At 31.5% G+C, this 21994-nt stretch overlaps 1 protein-coding gene across 1 annotated transcript; it reads left to right on the forward strand.

The window, feature by feature from the left end:
* LOC109333428 (aldehyde dehydrogenase family 2 member B7, mitochondrial-like) lies at positions 8745-13425 on the forward strand. The gene is made up of 11 exons (XM_019568912.1): positions 8745-8919; positions 10215-10349; positions 10642-10784; positions 10910-11063; positions 11144-11373; positions 11747-11836; positions 11983-12156; positions 12276-12413; positions 12563-12700; positions 12810-12871; positions 12990-13425. Exons 1-11 carry the CDS (start codon positions 8841-8843, stop codon positions 13261-13263), a joined length of 1617 nt encoding a protein of 538 aa, XP_019424457.1. The 5' UTR covers positions 8745-8840; the 3' UTR covers positions 13264-13425.

The following is a 21994-nucleotide window of genomic DNA, read 5'->3' on the forward strand; positions in this document are numbered from 1 at the left end:
TTTAGTTATGTATAACTCTCTTATGCAAATAATTTATTGTAACATTATTATATATTATTCCATATGTCATTATTTCTTTATTTTTTCACTACATATACTGCAAGTATTTCATAAAGTTTAGCATATATATCATTTTACATATTAAATTATCAATATTCATAATAATAAGTGTCGCTCCTAAAAATTGGGAGGAACAACAGCGCATTCCGAAAGAGATTAATTCTTTATCAAAAGGTGATTGAATATTCTTGATAGTATAAAATAATAATAATAATAATAATAATAATAATAATAATAATAATAATAATAATAATAATAATAATAATAATAATAATAATAATAATAATAATAATAATAATAATAATAATAATAATAATAATAATAATAATAATAATAATAATAATAATTATTATTATTATTGATAAGACTTTATCTAAAATATTATAAATATATTATATTTAATCGTTTATATGGTTGTGCTTAGATTCAAAAGTCAGTCTGACAACATTTAGAGTTTGATTAACTTTCAACTCTACGATCTAGTTCATGTCGAAATATTAGTCGGATTGGGTCCATGTCAAAATATTAGTCGGATTGGGTTCATTTCACACTTCAATGTCAACTTGATGCTCTAACTTACTCCACACTTTATTGAAAATATTCTTAATGTACTTTATAATAGATCACCTTATTTGCATAAGATGGTGTTCCATCCCTATTATTCGGACATCTTGATCCCCATATTGGCCTTTTCCTCGGCCAACCATAATCGGTCAAGGCACTTAGACGAACATAAAAGTCTAGAGTCGAGACCACTCTCACCCGACACACCAACAACAACACATTGCCACACCTCCTACAATTATCATTTATCTTCCTGCCAAAGCGACAAGGACACACTAGCAATAATTCAACTATATATAGAGTATGAATCTGCTAAATTCATCTGACATGGGAAAAGCAACCCTCGAAAAACCCAAACGGTCGGCTACTTTAGCAAAACCCGAAACTGTACATGATCCATTCTCACACTATAAATAGAAGTTTCATCCCAATGGGAAGTGTCACTATTTCTCTCATTACTTATTCTATAAGATATTTTCTTTGCTTCCTATTCCTATAACACTCATACTGACTTGATCGTCAGATAACATTTTCAAGTACCTCCATTGATGGACCCAATCCAACTTTCTTCCAAATATAAGAACAACTCTTTCTTGGATCCACAGTCCGACCTACCTGATCAACCATAAATGAACAGATGACATTCATAAAGCTGATGTGTGAACCTGAAATGAATTGGGACACAATGGGACACCAAAAAATGGGACAGCTGATCCTCATTCGTTCCAAGAGAGCTTGTATGTACGGATGTGCGTGAATCCAATGCATATCCTATGCTCCGCTCCATTATCTATGAGTTGTTTTCTGCCATCCTTTTAATTTATGTTACATGTTTATTTTCTCTCTCCATTTTTATCTCTCAATGTAGAATTATGTATGATTCATTTTCCAATATATTTTATTATATTTCGCCGGTTTGATATTATTAATAATAAAAGCAATAATAGTAGAAAAAACATAAATGAAATAATAATAAAATAATAAATCTATATATTTTACTAATGATATGTAATTAATAAGTTATGTTTTTTAGAAAATAAAGTTTTTAATAATAAACATAAATGTTTTTTAATAAATTAATTCTTTCATCATGATTATTCTCTTAAATAAATAATAGTAATAGTAATAATAGAGATGGAGGGATTGTCGTAATATTTCTTATTTTCTTCATATTATCTTTGAACGATCGTGATATATTAATTCTATTTTTAAATTTCAATTTTTAATAAATAAAAATATTCTAACATAATGAATAAATAATGAAAATAATGATAACAATAATTAAAACACATTGAATCCAACCATTTCTACCAATAATTACATAAGTCTTGATTCTATATTATACACTTTTATGACACAAAATATATAAGAGTGATATACACTTTTATGACACAAAAAAAAAACAAAATATATTTTTATACTCTATAAATAAGTTAGTCCATGTAACTAATAAGGGTATCATCTATTATGGACAATAGAGGTGCTAATGACTTCCATAATTCGAAGTTAACTCTCAAATATTGATCTATAACTTTAAGACCAATGCTTCCCAAATTAGTCATAAATAAGATTTTCTATATGTTAGGCCGTAAAACATGTGGTGGCGACTCCAATTATTTTCAAAGATGATATGTTTTCATTATTTCTCCTTTTGAGTCATAAAATTTGTGTTAACAAAAATTATGGGCTTGACACTATGAGTGCGTCATATGATACATACACTTAAATAATTCTTTCATTTACCTTACATACTTCGTATTGAATTTACCGCAAGTCTCACGTTATAAAATTCGTTGTTTAAATAATAAATAAGTAGTTCTACTATATTATTTGTGGTAAAATTCATTTATATTATTCATTTACTTAGATAAGTAAGATACGTATTTGTATAGGTATTGGACTACAATATTATTAATTTAGATTAAAAATATTTAATATTATGTATGATTGGTGTAAAAAAACATATTTTCAATATATCATCTATTATTTATAACACATATAAATGATGTATCAACAATATAAAAATATTCATATTTTCAATGCATATGCATTTCTATGTGAAAATATAAATATATTTCAAATTGTTTTTTTTAATCATTAAAATTGAAATATAGATGTCATAAACAATATATTATCAAATCTTCAACAAAAAAAAATACATCAAAATCTTCTCATATATAGTTTGAATTCAATGTAATATGACACACCTAATCATTTATTTTATTTTATCTCAAATTAAAATATTTATTTACTTTTATCAAGAAACAATATTTTATCATTATCCTCTTCTTGTCGTCTCGGATGGATATTGATTGAAGTCCAAAGAGGTGAAAGTTGAAGAGAAACGATGGTAATGGAATTATGTTGTGACCATCAGCCCTAACTCATATTCCTTCAAGCGATGATACTACATGACTGTAGACATCATTTCTTTAATAGTACCCATGGATGGTATCTTATTATTCAATTCTATGATTAAGGAATTAATCAGCAATATAATATATGATCGTCTCTCCTAACAAGTATCACTCATAAAAATCGCATCCGCAATCTTTTAACATTCCTTTGAGAGTTATGAGAGAAAGAGAATAAGGGACATTAATATGTAAAGATAGGGAAGGAAAGGGGAAAAGAAAACAATTTCCTGCCCCTATTTGTGAGTGTAAAATTTAAATTGGAGGGGTAAAGTAATGATAACGCAAGAATGCTTTTTTATTTTTCATTTAAATATGTAATTAACAATGAGAAATGAACAATAATATAATTTAAAAAAAATCCTAAATTGAGATAACTATGAAAATAGATACATGAAATATTTCAGAGACTTTAAAAACCATTCAAAATATTCTTCTCTCTTTCACTCAACTCCTAAACAAGGGAGATGTTTTCTAAAGTCGTCATTCTCTTTCCCTCCAAAACTAGTTTCCTAAACAAAACCTTAATCTTTTTAGCATCTAGCTTAACCTTATATCAATATCTTTTTTAATAATTTTTTCGTGATTATCCACTTGATGCTTCGATTTCTCAATTTGAGTTTTGTTGATATCTATAATCTATTTATGATTTTTTTATAGAGTAAAGATCCAGTTATTTTAAGAGTAATTTTTTAAACTTATTATTAATATCCTAGTCATTAATTTTAGGGAAATATAATAGTTTAGATCTACTCACTAATTCATTCAAACTTAACAATTAGATTTCACTAGAATTGATGGTTAGGATGAAGATCCTTTTCTCATATGTATTAGTTTTAAATTATGCATTGACATTATAAGATTTTTTACACTGTTATTATATCATTCATTATTTATTTTTAATCAATATTAACTTATAAATAAAAGTAATACAAAAAATGAATGATGAATGATATATCAACTGTGTATAAATATTTATATGGTATATATTACATTTTGAGGTCTAACACCCACTTTCCCCACACTAAATTATTAAAATACATTATATCTATACTTCTATACTATTAATAAAGAGAAAACACAAAATAACCACCCATTATGGTGTAATTTGTGTTTTCCTATTTTGCCCTTTTTTATTTCTACCAAAAAACCATATAATATTATTTTCTTATTTTATCCTTATTATCTTCTTATTTTAAAAGTGTATTTAAAAAATGAATATTAGACCAATTGAATAAATTCAACCTTAAATTTAACGCAAAAAATTATATTTGTATTTATAAAATACAAACTATACATTACAAACGATAGGAAAGCGGGTTGACAGACACAACAGTGCATGTCAACATGCTAGTATTTATAATGTAATTTTTCTATTTGGAAACATATTTATAATATCAATATTTAATTATTAAGTTATCGCTTTGGTAGTTGATAGCCACATCCCAACCACCAATAAAATTATTAAGACCCAACTCATTGACAAATATAACAAATTAACAACTAGGTAAAATATTTTCCATACCTAGAAATTATCTTGATACATAATGAGCTAGGAATCATTTGGCTTAACATGTAGGGGATATCTGCTTATTATAATATATATTTTTGCCATTGAAGTTATGCTATTGGTAAATTTTCACATAGAAAATATCTTTAACTTACAATTATTAGTTTTTGTTGGGTATTTTAAGGGTTTGTTTGTTAAAGTTTAATTTTATATTGTGTAAAATATTGATTATTTTTTTAATAATTTTGATCTATAATAGAATCTGTTTGATCTTACTACGTAAAAATATATTAACGTTAAACAAAAGCCACATAAAGCATATTCTGGTTATACGTTATAATGAGAAAACGCATAGTTTTGAGATTCTGTTGATTAAAAAAATCTTATAATTCTTGTAAGGTATTATTTTAAACTTAAAACGGTACCGGTTATCAAACTGGTTAGAGTATTGGTATAGTAGTACATTGGTCCAACTGGTGATTCAGTAGTTAAATCACATGCCGATTAAACCGGACATACTGATGAGAACCTCTTCAGGAGATCATTTTCTTCAACAATCTATCTTATTTGGTGCAATGAACCCACGGTTTGAGTGGTTCTTTTGATGGTGAATGTTTAGGCCGAATGGAAATGTGTTGGATAAAAGAAGTTGGTGAAGATTGAAGGGTGGATGGCGCCACAACACAAGGTGTTGATTAGCCGGGTGATATTCGCCACAAGAACGTGGTTCTTGATAAGAATTATAATCTTGGTTCAGCCAAGAAGTTTGGAGAAGAAACACTCTCACACAAAAGGAAAAATCCTTATAATTTTACTCAAAATCAAACTTACTTTATTCAATCTGTGAGTATTACACTTATAGGCCATTTCATGGTTAGCTAATTAGTTCCAACCGAAATTCTAAGTATTTCAAATTACACATAAATGACATTTTGAATTTCCATGACAAAGCCTTAATTTCTAAGTTTTGGAATCATTGACTTTGATGATAATTCAGCCACTTGAGTCTTCCATGAAGTAATTGCTTCCATGATCAATGTGTATGTTAAATGCCTTGCACGAATTCTCACTTGGTTGATTCACGAATGCATTAACCCTATGGACGGCTACTTTGCAATGTTAAATGCCTTGCACGAATTCTCACTTGGTTGATTTATGAATGCATTAACCCATTGGACGACCACTTTGCAATGTTTAAATGCCTTGCACAAATACTTTGTTGATTCATGAATGCATTAACCCCTTTGGACGGCCACTTTGCACTTTGAACTTATGCTTGGACGGTTCATTCAATGTGCACATTAAAGTGGACGACAATCTTGCATTTGAATTCAAAATGTGGACGGCTCAAACAATTGAAACATGCCTTGGACGGTTTCATTTGAAAGATTATTCATAATTGGTTTGAAATCATGCTTAAGTGGACGACAACTTGAATGCTTAGCATTAAATGCCCAAGTTGACTTCAAGGCTTCATTTATTCTGAAATTGAAAACAAAAGACAAGTTAAATGCTTTAATGGAAACAACTTAGTCCTAGCCATGTTTAGAAACATGGCCGTGCCCTATTAAAAGGGTTGGGAATTATTTTCCCCACATTGACCCACATGTAAGGTGATTAATAAAAGAGGTGACTCCCTTGGTTTGAGCTTAGGGGAATTCCCTTGATGTCTTGAAGGTGCATTGTGTACACGTTTGGCCTTTGCCCTTGTCATGGGCCCACCTATGCCTCTTAATTCCTCATTATCCTCCTTAGGCTCATTTGGGTTCACATCACATACCCACTTATATATATATAAACCTATAACAAAATTGTTGAAGATATACCCACTAGTGTAGGATTATTATATTGCAATTAAAGCTCACCTTATTCCATAGATGTTAAAACCGTACCGTACCGGCTGGTTCAACCGGAAAACCGGTCCCCTAACTGGTACAGTACAGATGTTGAACCGGTCAAGTATCAAAATCGGTCAAAACTGGTGAACCGGCCGGTATTTCACTAAACCGACCAATTTATACACATATATTTTTTTGAAAAAAAATTAAAAAATTAAAAACCCATTACAAGGTGACCCACCTTTTCAACTATTCTTCAACACTTCAAGGCACATGCTTCCAAGGCATACTTACATTACACATTTTGGTTCCTAACATTCGTGTATAATCTCAATGACATTTGTGTGTAATCTTGGAGTATTGTCTGAAGATAGGATTTGGTGCAAAAATATAATATCGATATGAGACAACTTTGACTCCTTGATGTTAAATGTTAAAACTCCAAATTTATTTGTTTTGTAGAGTGAGTTGTGAACTTTTGTCATTTATTTATATTTTGCGGTTGTTAAGTGATACTTTTGGATTGATATATGTTTTGTAATTTAGACTTTGAATTTGTTAAAGACTTAAAGTTGTTTGTTTATGTGAATTTTGAGTAGATTATGAATATGAATTATAATTTTGAGTATCTACCTATTTGAACTTTTTGTTATAGGTTTATATATATATATAGGTATGTCCGGTTTAACTGGCATTTAATTTAATTACTAAATCACCGGTTGAACCACTGTACCACTATACCAGTATCATGATCGGTTTGATAACCGATACGGTTTTAACAACATTGCCTTATTCCCCATACGTATTGGTGAGATGTGCATGTTAATAGGTACGAGATGTACATGTCAACTCGTTTTCTTATTGTTTGTAATATCATTTTACATACTATAAAATTATAAATATCAAATATAATAATTTGTGTTAAATATTATAATTTGGAGTTAAATATATTTGATTGAAATAATTATTTAATCTTATTTTTTAAAATTGAATATTCAAATAATTGACTCGTTCGAAATTACCTTTGTTAGTGAAGTGTATAATTAAGTTATGATGCTTAAATAATAAATGATATTTATTTTCACACAATTAATATTTAGTATAGACACCAATCTCTCACACACTTATTGTGTGAATATATTTATGATATAACATTCAAATTAATAATTAGAAGATGTTTTGCCCTTATGTTATATTAGTGTGTATAGGCACTTCGTGCCTGCCGATTAATATTGTATTGTATTTAATTTTTATATATTTCATTTTTTATAATTAGAATATATTTGTTGTATTCGGTGTACTTTATATTATAATTATTGTGTGTTTATGATAATATTTAGTTTAAGGTGAGAGATGTGTTAGTTAATGTGTTGGTGATGGTTAATTAGGATTATATGGTTTTTTGTAAAAATTAAATAATGTGAAGAGCAAAATAGGAAGTGAAAATTACACCATTGTGAAAGTTACACCATGTTTTGGCTTTATATATAGTATAGATATATAGATAGATATAGATATTAGTATAGTTAGTAGAAATTAGAAAAATGTCAGGGTAAAATAGGAAATCACAAATAACACTATGATGGATGGTTACATTTAATTTTGGCTTTATTAAGTTGTATAAATATTAAAATAATAAAATTTATGATAATATAAAATATATATTAAAAATATAAGCATATGAATATACATGTACTCATAAGCATATTTGTTTGTATTCATAAACTATTATTCGAGATGTTTTTATGGGTAGGCACAAATATGAGTATTTTAATCATCTCTTTCCACATTCCCAATGCCACAAGACTAATTAGAAAAAACAATGCTACATTAGTTCAATTTTTTTAATATTTAAAGTTATTCACATTAAGAAAATATGTAAAAATTTAATATATTTTGAATATTATAACTATATTTAAGCTCACATTAAAGGAAAAAAGGAGACAGAACATAAGAAAGATAATAACAAACTATGTATAATTGGAAAATAAAATATAAAGAATATTGAATTTCTAAATGAAAAAAATATATAAGGAAAGTAAATAAAAAATAAAAATAGAAATGTGATGAATGTCAATCATTTGTATGAGTTTAAATAGATAATTTCTCTTTTGGTATCAGGATATACATCTTTCCCAAAATAATAATAATCATATGAAACAGAATCATAATTATATGTCAATAGTGAATATATCTCCGTATGATCTTATCCTGATTGATATCCTATGATATTCTGATATCTGAGTTAGTACAAGATGACGACATGACGTGGACACAATCATACATATCTAAAAACTATTGACAACGATAAATAATAAGAATGTAGCGATATTGCAATTATTAATTGACATGCTTATACTTTACACACATTTCTTATATAAAGTTGGTACATGCTACCTATTATTATAATTTCAATAGTAGTGTGCAGAGAGTAATAATCAAGATATAATTACCATGGCTTCTTCATTAAGGATTTCAAAGTTGCTATCTCGTTCTTTTCTTTCTGCTTCAACCACTTCTTTGTCTTCTAGAGGTAGCTACATTTTCTTTATCACTTCCAATTTCCCGGGAGTGATCCTTGCTTCTTGACAACATGTAGGAACCAAAATGAAATGATCTTCAAATTGTTTTTTATTGTCTTTGCTTTGGTGGTTTTGGGTGCATTTTCTGATCCTTGGGACAATCTCCATTTTTTAAGGAGGATGATTGGTTCATATCTTATCCTAGAAAAAGATCTATGCATCTAGGACGAAATGGATTCCTCTCCACTATTGGGGTTACTTTTTAAAAAATATTTAATTTAGAAAAAAACAAAAATCTGGACGATTGAAATATTATTTTTACTATGTGTTGCAATCTTAGGTATATAATGTCTTCTCCTACAATAGAGAGGAGTTAGACTCATCCACGACACTCTGCAATAATTTTTTACGCTATCCTAGCATTATTATGAGTCATTTACTCATACATAAAAATAATTCAAATGAACCTACTGAATTTATATAAATCATTATACTTACGGTGTATATATATATATATATTATTGTTAGTAAAGAAAGAGAAGAAAAATAATACACCAACTTTTAACAAATGCATGACCATTGATAATGTCTCAGGATGTTGGGATCATAGTTACCTCGTACCAGTTTGTCAATTTTTATATTAATTTTATTAGTCATTGGGTATGCACCACACGGAGTAAATTATGAGAATTATATGTAACTATGGTTTGGAAATGAAAAAGCTTAGAATTTTACCAAATACCAATAAGATCTATAACTTTTAAGACTGATATCTGTATAGAAGTGGGAGGTTATGTGTTTCTCTGTTTGTATGTTAGTTGTTGCTTGATCCATGTCCTTTGTCAGTTACTACTTGTTTCTTTCAGTATCCCTGCAAGTACATGTTACTTTTATGGTGTAAGTGAATCCAATCTGAAAGTTACCTAACCAACAATACGTTGATCTAGTGGTTAAGACTCCTCTATCTCTAGGGTTATCAAAAGGTCAAGAGTTTGATTCCTGGGAGCGATACTTGTTGGGAGCTACGAACCCCAAAAGAGATTACTACCTTACCCAAAAGGTAAGAGATACCTTGGTAGTACCAAAAAAAGCTATATACTTCATGGTACCACTAAAATTAATGTTAGTGCACATGTCAGGCTGAACTATGATGCTTTTGATTAGAGTTTGATTTGTTTTCTTTGAGCCTTGGCTTTGATTTGGGATTTTTTTATACAAATGTTTAGTTCAATACTTTAAATCCACTGATCCCAATTTTTTAATATTTCAGTGCTTGAGTTGAATGAAATTTATAAAACTTTTTCAGGTTCCAGTGGTTGCATTGGTACAGGGCTCAGTAAATATAGCACTGAAGCTGCTATTGAAGAACCAATTAAACCATCGGTTCAGATAGAACATAATCAGCTCTTAATCAATGGACAATTTGTTGATTCTGTTTCTGGTTAGTTTCTCTCTTTATCTCTTTTTCACCTAATGCATAATTTGGATATAAAGTTAGAACTTTGATTGAAAAAACGAGATATAACTAAGAATATTCTGTGACAACAATTCCTAGGAACTATGACAACTTGGATTTTATAAAGCAGATTACTTCTACTTAATGATTAGTGAGTGATAAAAAATTAAGTTTTCCAGAAAGTTATTCAAATTGGTTTCACAGATACTCGTATTGAGAAGAAAAAAAGTGATTTTTTGAAGTTTTTGAGGTATCTGAATCTGACTATTGGCATCAGGCAAAACATTTCCGACGATGGATCCTAGGACAGGGGAAGTGATTTCTCATGTGGCGGAGGGTGACCGTGAAGATGTCAATCTAGCCGTTGCAGCTGCGCGCAAAGCATTTGATCAGGGCCCTTGGACTAGGATGACAGCATATGTATTTACCCCTTAATCTTATTTTCCTATTCTGTAGTTCTACTTGTTAAATAATGTACAAAATTACAACTACAATGTCATGATCTTCAGTCCAATGATTATTCAACTAAACCCCTTTTTTAATAGGAAAGACAAAGGATATTGCTGCGCGCCGCTGATCTGTTAGAAAAGCACAATGATGAGCTTGCTGCACTTGAGAGTTGGGATAGTGGGAAGCCATATGAGCAATCTTCTAAAGTTGAAGTTCCAATGCTGGTTCACCTATTTCGATACTATGCTGGTATATGGAACTTCATACTTTTTTGTTATGTCAGGTTTGTTATATGAAACTAAAACTTGTTGTGTTTCGGAAATTTTCAGGTTGGGCAGATAAGATTCATGGTCTCACAGTTCCAGCTGATGGACCATATCATGTACAAACACTGCATGAGCCTATTGGTGTTGCTGGTCAAATCATTCCATGGAACTTCCCACTTTTGATGTTTGGCTGGAAGGTTGGGCCAGCATTGGCCTGTGGCAACACTATTGTTTTGAAAACAGCTGAGCAGACACCATTATCTGCTTTATATGCATCTAAGTTACTTCATGAGGTGAGTGATATTCCAAATTGTAAGAAGAATGAATGGTTTAGTTTAGGACAAAACTTAAGTACAGTTCTTTTTGTTACTTATGGTGTTGTTTTCCAATCAAAAACTCTCGCAGCCTTATATTTTTATTGAAAAACAACACAACTAGTACATACAAAGTTGTACCTAAGTTTGGTCCTTTAGTTAATCACCTTTAAAGTTCTAAACAAAATTGATGTTTGATATTGGAGTTACATTGCTTAAGTTGCCTAATTTTTTCAAGTACAGCAAATTCCACTTATTAATGTAGTTGTGCTCATTGAACTGTTTGGAAGAAATGAAGAGTTTTGTATAGATATGTTTAATGTTCATACCAAATTTACCATATGTCTGGCAGGCTGGTCTTCCACCTGGTGTTTTAAATATAGTATCTGGCTTTGGTCCAACTGCTGGTGCTGCTATTGCTACACACATGGATGTGGATAAGGTACCAAGATATTTCGTTTTTCGGTAGTATTTATTTTCAGCCCTCTCCACCAATTAGTGAAGTAGTCTAATGATTTTGGTGAAGTGTGTTCCCTGTAGTATCAAGAAATCGTAAAGTCCTTGTTATAATTTGTTTAACTCTTGCAGATTGCTTTTACTGGTTCAACTGCTACTGGAAGAGTAGTCCTTGAACTGGCAGCAAGAAGCAACCTTAAGACTGTAACTTTGGAGCTTGGTGGCAAATCCCCTTTTATTGTATGTGAAGATGCCGATGTAGACCGGGCTGTTGAGCTTGCTCACTTTGCATTATTCTTCAATCAGGTATATATATATATATACATAGACATAGATATAAAACTATAACTATAGAGTTTGTCTTGTAATAAAATTGTCTTTAATAGAATTGACAAAAGTTGATTGATGGTTTTTGTGACATGCAGGGGCAATGCTGCTGTGCTGGATCTCGAACATTTGTTCACGAAAGCGTGTATGACGAGTTTGTTGAGAAGTCTAGGGAACGTGCTTTGAAACGTGTTGTTGGTGATCCATTCAAGGCAGGAGTAGAGCAAGGTCCTCAGGTAAAAACTCCTTTGCAGGATCATAACTAAGCTGTTCAATATTGAAATGTATAGAAAGAGTTGTACAAAATTAATATTTCATTATATCTTTAATGTATCATAATTGTCTGGCTATATTGATGGTTTTTTGTATGATCCAAACACATTAGATTGATTCAGCACAATTTAAGAAAATACTCAAGTATATCAAATCCGGCGTTGAAAGTGGAGCTACCCTTGAAGCTGGAGGAGAAAGATTTGGAGACAAGGGCTTCTATGTTCAGCCTACTGTCTTCTCAAATGTTCAGGTATACTATACATGATAACATCTTTTAATTGCACCTTTGTCTTAAACCAAGGAAGGTGAAAAAGTGATTTCTAGAGTTACTAAACTTGTAACTTGGTAATAATTGCCAGGATGACATGCTGATTGCAAAGGAAGAGATTTTCGGCCCAGTGCAATCCATACTAAAATTCAAGTAAGAACAATTAAAGTTATTATATTTACGTATACATTTAATTTAGTATTCGAAACATGATGGTATCTATATGCTTTGCTCCTTGCACTAATTTTTTGTTATTGTGTGTTGATAATAGGGACCTTGATGATGTGATTAGAAGAGCAAACGACTCACCCTATGGTCTAGCTGCTGGGGTGTTCACAAAGAACATAGACACTGCCAACACTTTGACTCGCGCATTGAGAGCTGGGTCAGTATTTGTGAACTGCTATGATGTATTTGATGCAGGTGTTCCCTTTGGAGGATACAAAATGAGTGGGCATGGAAGAGAAAAAGGAGAATATGGTCTTAAGAATTACTTGCAAGTGAAGGCTGTTGTTACTCCTTTGATCAACCCAGCTTGGCTTTGAGTTTCTATAGCTTTTGCTCTACCACAAGGATAGATTAATAAACTTGCTTTAGTGATTATGATGATAAAGTTACGTTTATGAAATTCTTGTATTACAATGTTTGATTATTTGTTTGGTGGTATACTTGAAAAATCCCTTGCATGTTGTGAGATGGACAAAGTATAGTCGTCATAAAATTTTATATAGGGATGGAACTATGTTAATGTTGAATGTCATTGGCCTAGTTGATTTTAAGACTGGGTATAATGAATTTTCAAAGTTTAATTATTTGCAGTGTGTATCTTCTTCTTTTTCTGATGATGATGGATGTACTAATATTGGGTTTAGGATCTAACCTTATATTTTTAGGGAATAAAATAGTAAATTAATTTCTTTGAGACCAAAGAGTTTATAAGTGGAAAAAACTTATAAAATTAATGGTTTAAGATTTTGGTTTAAAACGTAATGTGATATTGTCCAACACAACCATTTTTTATAAACTAAGGGTATCCTTTCACTTTTTTGGGTGAGGAACTAATTTCTTTCGGAGTTTGTGATTGACCCTCCCAAGAATCGAACCCTCAACCTTAGAGATCCAATAAGATCTTACACCACTAGACCAATGACTTATTGGTCAGATACAACCATTTGAATAATAAAAGTCCAATTCCTTGTTTTTTTCATGTTATTTTTCCACTCAAACTGGCATTAGCACATTTGTCAAAAGTATTTAGAGTCTTTACAAGGGACACGGATCACCTGTTCCCATTCCTCTCCATTTTCCTCTCCCGATCCAATAAAAAATTGACACTTCATTAAAAAGGAAAAATTTAAAAACTTAAAGTAACATATGTGTATTACTTGAAAAAATCCTATTGGCTTGAGACATAGAGACATACTGATTTTGGGACAGTGATCCCCATTCCTTTACAAGAAGCAATTTGTCCCCATTTCACAAAAGCCTGTTGGCATTTCACAAAATGTAAAACACACTCATGCCACATGTGTTGTCATGGAACTCCTATCCACATTGGCATGAGCAACCAAACACTATTTCAGCTTTGCTTCTTTCTTCACTTGACAAGTCAAAGCTTATATCTCAAATTCTCAATTCTAATCTGTTTGTCCTCAAGTAATTAGAATTTACTCCATAGCTCCCTTTGATTGAGCCACTATTAATTTGACAAAACCCTTTTAGGCTCAAATTTGAAGCCACTTGTCTATACCCGTCAGGGTCACAACATGAAGATGGCCATGGGTATTTCAAAGGTCTCTTAGTTCTCACATATCCTTAAGTCAAATTAATATAGGAAAATAAGTCTCACATTATCAATTTGTTTTGAGTTATAACTTTAATACTAAGCCAGTTGGGGGAGGAAATAACATGACAATTATTCACTTAAAATGCTATAACTTAGCAATTAGAGCTATCACATGTAACTAACATATTAAGGCAAAAATAAAAGTTACAAATGATAGAAAATATAAAACAACAATATGAAGTCAATAACCCCTTTTTCCAAAACATAAAATTTCAAGAGAGAAGTATGGTATTGATAATTGAAATAAAAAAGACAATAGGTAGTAGTTCATGTAAGCTTATAGTACACGTTAATTAAAACCAATAATGCAAAGTAAAAGCAGAATGAGATAAGAAAGGTAGCTCCCGAGAGACATACCCCAGTTGTTATTGTGCAAAGACAGAAGAAAAGTGAATAGAACAGAAACAATAGCACTATGCAACGGTGTCAAAAACACTTGTACACCCGCCAACTGCACCAGAAGCCAAACAAATATCAAAACATATATGAATGTATAAATATAATTATTCAGAGGCACGAAAGAAAAGGTATCCGCTTTTCATAATAATAGGGCCTTTCATTGTCCTATTTTGGGCCTCTAATATTTAGAATTTCATGACCCATATAATAATTGGACCCTGGTGAATGATTCTTTAGATTTACATTTCGTTCATATAATATTTTTATATCCTTTAAATATTTGGCTGTACATTGAATTAACAAATTAGTAGTAGTATTGATGGTGAGTTATGGTTGGAAGTTTGGAAGCTAAATAAACATTACTAAGTGCTAACCCTCACTTTGCATGTATCATATGGGAGGAAGACATTTTGCTACAAAATAAACCCATAAAATGTATTGTTTCTCTCGGAACTTGGTTTGTTGAAAATCATAAGTGAGAACTTTTGGGTGTGAAATTTAAAAAACTATAAAGTTCCACATAGAATAGTTTTACAAAAACAACTCCCAAGTCCTAAATCGGAGAAAAAAAGAACGTGGAAAAAATCGTATGTTATAAATAGATGCATTCTCCCCTCATAATAACTCGCCCCAAGTTGAATGTGTTTTCATTCAACTTTTTATTTCTCTTTCATATTTTCCGTCGATGCATTTCCGGCAAACTTCTCCCCATTTCATTATGGGGATTTCAAGAATTGACACTAGTAGACATATTGTGGGATTTTGAGAATTGACACTAGTAGACATATTGTGGGATTTTGAGAATTGACACTAGTAGACATATTGTGGGATTTTGAGAGTTGGCACTGGTATCCATATTGTGGGAAAAGAATTGGTAGAGGCAGCTAAATTGTGGGCATTTCGAGAACTGACACTAGTAGTCAGATTGAGAAAAGAATTGGCAAGGGTAGTCATATTGTGGGAATTTTGAGAATTGGCACGGGTAGCCATCTTGTGGGAATTTCGAGAATTAACACTGATAGCCATATTATGGTGGGTGTATTCGAGATTGGTTCTTACAGTGCTGTAAGAATCCGATAACAGATATATGGGTTGTTTTATCCTGGGGACGGCGTAATTGATAGTCTACTTACACAATTTGGGCATTGTCACGAAACGTCTTAAAGAGAGCGACATGGTCATCACTCGACCAATAAGTATTATTCCGTGCCATTTAGAATTGTTGCATGCTACGGTAACAACAATTTTAAGACGTTTCTACTGCAATGACATTTGTAACAAGGTGCACAAGTTTTATGACCTTAACGTAAAATTGATCATTGAGTCTAAGATGCTAACTTCAATGAAAAAGAAATTCCTTTTTAAAATGAGGAATATTGGGGTCACATCAACTAGTCACAAACATGTGATTAGAGATAATGATAAAAAGTGAAAGGTTTGAAATAAAACCTAGAAGAACTAAGAAAGCAACAATTGCTAGAGAGTATAGACATGATTATATAGTCTTATATATTGGAGGAAAATTCATCAACTCTCCAAGAAGTTTTGATTTCTTTGGATGTTGATTTGTGACAAGAAGTCATAAATGATGAGATTGACTATCTAAAGTCTAACAAGAAACTGACAATTTTAGCTCAATCCACTATGAAAGTTGAGATGATAGCACTAGCAACAACTAGTGAAGAAGCAACTTCACTGAGAAGCTTGCTTGCAGAGATTCCCCTATTGGAAAAACCGACATGAGCTGTATTGATCCATTGTGATAGTACCGCAGCTATTGCAAAAATTGAGAACCGCTTCTATAATAGTAAGAAACGACACATACATTGTAAGTACAACATCATGTACGTACTAAGAATAACTTAGCAGATGCTTTGACGAAATAACTAGCTAGAGAGAAAATCTATAATACTACTAAGAGTATGAGACTATTGCCCTTAGAACGAGGATCACCCATGATGATAACCCGACCTAACTGTCTAGAGATCCCAAGAAATAGGTTCAATGGGTAACAACAAGTTATGAAGTGGTATGAGAATGAAGATACTATAAAATTATGAGAAACATGATTCGTGCAACATATGTAAGGATGAGTTAAACTCTTAATGAGATCTATACTCCAATTGGAGTGGAGTACCTAGGTTACGTGAGTACTCTTGATAGACTCACCTATGTGAATGTGGAAGTGAGGGTCGCTTCCTATGAAATTTTGGGGTATGAATTTCTAGAGTGTTCACTATACTATGATAGACATGCATGACCTTTAACGCAAGAGCTTTCCAGAATACACATTTGATGTCAGAGATAGACTTCAAGACTACGAGTCACTCTAGTAAAATTAGGATCTTATTCACGATGCAAAGGTTCAAGTCGTATGACACATTTGTTTATGCACAGTCTTATTGAGACTATATAAATTCCCGGAAATAGTTTTTTAATTTCAAGTGGGAGATTGTTGGAACTTGGTTTGTTGAAAACCATAAGGGAGAACTTTTAGCTGTAAAATCTAAAAAACTCCAAAGTTCCAAATAGAAGAATTTTGAAAAAACAACTCCCAAGTCCCACATAAGAGAGATGAGGAACTCGGAAAAAATCTCATGTTATAAATAAAGGCTTTCTCCAATCATAATAACTTGCCTCAAGTTGAATGCGTTTTCATTCAACTTTTTATTTCTTCCTCATATTTTCCACCAATGCATTTTCGGCAAACTTCTCCCCCTTTCTTTCTGGGGATTTCGAGAATTGGCATTGATAGCCATATTGTGGGATTTTGAGAGTTGGCACTGGTACCTATATTGTGGGAAAAAAATTGACACATATAGTCAAATTGTGAGCATTTCGATAACTAATACTGATAGTTAGTATTAAGGAAAAAGAATTGACACAAGTAGTCATATTATGGATATTTCAAGAACTAACATTGGTATTGAGATTGTGGGAAAATAATTGGCATGGGTAACCATATTGTGAGAATTTTGAGATCTGACACTAATAGCCATATTGTGGTAGGTGTATTCGAGATTGGTTCATACAGTGCAGTAAGAATCCGATAACAGAGAGTACAATAAGAATCCGATAACAGAGATTTGGACTGCTTTATCCCGAGGATGCCGTGGTTGATAGTCTGCTTGCACAATTTGGGCAGTGCCATGAAACGTCTTAAAGAGAGCGATCTGGTCGTGACTCAGCCAATAAATATTATTTCGTGTCATTTAGAATTGTTGCAAACTACGGTAACAACAGTTTCAACTTTCAATACTCCACTATGAGAATCTTATTAGATAAAATAGGGGTGAGCAGGACTTGGGCCTTACCCGCTCACCCGGCATGACCCGATCATCATCGGGTCCGAATAGGGTCGGGTCTAGGGTCGGGTTTAGGTTCAAAAAATAGACCCAGACAATATTTAGGACAGGGTAGGGATAAAGCATGACTCAGTCTGTCCCGTCCCACGGTCACTTGCTCATCATATTTATATGTGTTTCTACTTAAATATGTATAGAGTAATAATACCTTTTTGGTCAAAAGTATCATTTATTCTTTAATTTTTCCATAATATATACATGATTAATAATATATATACATATATCATTTTATATATAAAACTCCATATTCATAATAATAAATAATATTAAGAAGTATTTATCTAAAAAGAGTATGCGTTATATTTAATCGGGTCTAGGGTCGGACCGGGTTTAAAGGCTGACCTGATCGTTATTTAGGGTCGGATTAACTTCGGGTTTATGGCCGGATCCAGATTCAAAAAAGTGACCTAACCAATATTTAAGGTTGGGTAAGGAAAAGCCTTAACCCGGCTCAACCAGACCCATACTCACCGTAAGATAAGACACTAATTATTGTATAACATGATTCAACAAATGAATATGTTGAATTTGAATGAGGGTGTGAGATGTATTTTAATCCTTTCATAAAGTGGGTGGTTAAATATATATGGTGAAATACTGATTTGGAGTTAGAAACAAAGGTACTGCTAGGTGAGAATGCTTAATGAGTTTGAACTAGGAATATTTGTTGGCGTGGTCAATATTTGCTGCAGGTGAGAAAGTTGGCACAACTACAAAACAATATTTGCAGCATGTTGTTCTCACTTGATTTCTAAGAGGGAATAGCCTCATATGCGTGTGGATAACTGGATATGCATATAATGCCATATCATTCCAAGTCAACAAGACAAAACTTATGGCAGCATGCAATAAGTTACATTCATTATCTGCTGAAATGACTCAACTGCTCACATCTTCAAACCCCAATAAGTTTTTTTTGTAGTGGGAAGGATATCCCTCATTTCATGGGTAAAGAATTAATTGTCGCTCTCAAACCTTTGACTCTTTTGTCATTCTAACAATCTAACAGAGCCTTATACCATTAGACCACCCTCTTGTTGGTAAACCCCATAAAGTCACTTATTACTCTCAATCAAATGTTTCTTATTTTAGTGTATGGCCCATCCATAATTTCCATTTTCATCACCTCCTAAGCCAAAATTGAATGTCAGATCAAAGAATCAAAATCATAGAACAACTAGAACACATGAGTAAGGTTGTTTACACACTCAAATACTTGTTTACTATCATAATTCATCAATCATTTTTTAAAATAATTAGATCTCACTAGGTAACATAAAAGAAATACAAATTAAAAATTATTGGTAATATTCATCGATTGAAAATACAAATTAAAAAGGAACCAAACAATCTCTTTTTGTTCAGTGATCCACTGCACTGATAATATATACTAGGTGGATGAATAATCCTGCATGTTTTAAAAATATAAATCTTTTGAGTAATGGACAACTTAAAGATATGTTTCTAAGTTGAGTTTTGGACGAAATATAAGAGTTTAGAATCTCTCGTATAAGTATTTTATGGAAAATCTAAATCGGAAAGAGACCCTAAAAGAATTAATATATCTTGAGTCTTGACAACACAAGCCATTCCATCAATCTCTTGAGCCTAAAAACTAAAAACCTTCTCCCTTTTCCTTAAAGCCACCGCAACAGTGTATTGAAATTGGAGTAACTCTTACACATAAATGTAGCCTATGCAGGCACAGGAAGCCTCAGAGTTTGTAAGGTATATATCATAATTAAACTCTGTATAAGGTGCATATCCTAGCTACCCCAAATTAGGTAAATGATTAATGTACTGTACAACTTTTCTTCCCTTCTAACTGAATTTATATTGGGTGTTGCAATCTTCTTCATCAGGCAAACCTTACCAGATTCATTGGACCACTCATTCATTATGAACAACAATGTTTGGTTAATGTTTTTAATTTATTCCTTGGTGTTTGAACCAAGTTTTAAAGCTGTTTGTTATGGCAGCCACATTATTTAATGTGTAACATAAATTTGTAGTTGGGGCAGTTGAAGCATTAGTAAGATTCTACTCTAAATTAACTTCAGCATTAGAGCACATTAAAATTCTTTATAAACTCCACTCAAAGTTATGTTTCTAAATTGCATATTCAGAATGCAGAACTTAACAATTACATCACCTATTTTGGGCTTAAGACAATGTATTGGGGAAATTAAATTGCTTTATAAAATACTACTAAAAATGAAAGCTAAAGTTTTTTATTTACAATTTATAAAATAGAAAATTGGGCTTAACCACAATAATCTATGTATACAGGGGTTGCTAACTTCTTCATACTTCTTTTTAAAAAGAATGTGTTAAATTGAACCAAGGTGAAAATTTAGTTCCAAAATTAAAGTTGGAGATAGCTAAGTGCATTCTACCTTCTAAAAAAAACAAGAAATGAGAATAAGTTAGTAATCTCCTAGTAGTAAAAAAATAATAAAAATAAAGTAAGGTTTATAAGTAAGAACTCAAGGAATTTAATAGAATGAGAATTTATAAAGATAATCTACTTTCCCTTTCAAAATGAAATTTAATATTATACTTAAGAAGCTCATTATTTATTAATTATGTTGACCTTGTTTGTAAATAGGTTTAGTGGCAATATTTTTTATCATAAAATAAGTGTTTTTTTGTACGTATAAAGTATCAAGGTATCTCTTGAAACAAGTTATAATGTATTACTACCTGAATCTGATTTTAGTAACTACTATTAATTAACTGAAGCTTGCCATTAACCATAGATTACGTTTAATGACCTTGAGTTATCTTTATTAAAGTGCATTAAATTTTGCATGCTATTTTTTCTTAACGGTTCTGAAGAAATTAAGCATTAACGTTTAACTTGAAAGGGAAAGTTCAGACTATACTGGTTTGACATAAGCACCAATTCCCCATACTTTGGTACTTTATTTCCTTAATCAAATACACGAATAACTCTCTGTTATGTACCCATTATATCCACTTTTGTGAAGTTGATTTTTTTTATCATGGTACCGTTGTGCTTTCGCTTTCATCGTTGCTCATGCACAATGCATTAATCAGTGACCCAATTCAATGTTCAAACTAATACACCAGTTAGCAAGTCAAGATTTTGGAGTGCCACCTTGAAAATATATGTTCAATAATTTATATATAGTGGTTGCAAGGAAAACTTTTATTGTTTGAAATTTTCAAATCATATAATATTAAATTATGAATGAAAAGGCCTTATGTAAAACCAAATTATGAGAAGACTCTCTAACAGCATGGATAATTTGATAATTGGAATCTATGACAAGTATGGATAAACAAAGTCTGCATCAGTAGCAAAGAATTCAATAGATGATTATATTAATTAGCCAACCATTTTTTTCTACTACCAATGATATCTCATCACCTGTTTTAGTAAAGAACTGGTCATATTTTGGGTTTATGGCTGCCCCTCCCAATAAATATCGCTCATAGTAATTAACCAATCATTTGATAGGGCATATGTGACAAATTCAGTCCAAGGCCTAAACAAAGTTTGGCAGGCCAAAAAAATAGATGAAAAAAAGGAGGAAGCAATTTTTTAAATGGGGTGGGCAAAGGCACAATTGCTAGGTTTTTTGCATCTCTACAAAATTGAACTGGCTCTTTGTTTACCTTATAGGTTTAGCATAAGTTTTT

Source organism: Lupinus angustifolius, chromosome LG18, assembly GCF_001865875.1.
Source record: "Lupinus angustifolius cultivar Tanjil chromosome LG18, LupAngTanjil_v1.0, whole genome shotgun sequence".
NCBI lineage: Eukaryota > Viridiplantae > Streptophyta > Magnoliopsida > Fabales > Fabaceae > Lupinus > Lupinus angustifolius.

Coding starts and splice junctions, on each gene's coding strand:
- LOC109333428 (XM_019568912.1), top strand. CDS start 8,841: ATGGCTTCTTCATTAAGGATTTCAAAGTTGCTATCTCGTTCTTTTCTT. Junction 12,414..12,562: donor GAGTAGAGCAAGGTCCTCAG/GTAAAAACTCCT, acceptor CAAACACATTAG/ATTGATTCAGCACAATTTAA. Junction 12,872..12,989: donor CAATCCATACTAAAATTCAA/GTAAGAACAATT, acceptor TGTTGATAATAG/GGACCTTGATGATGTGATTA.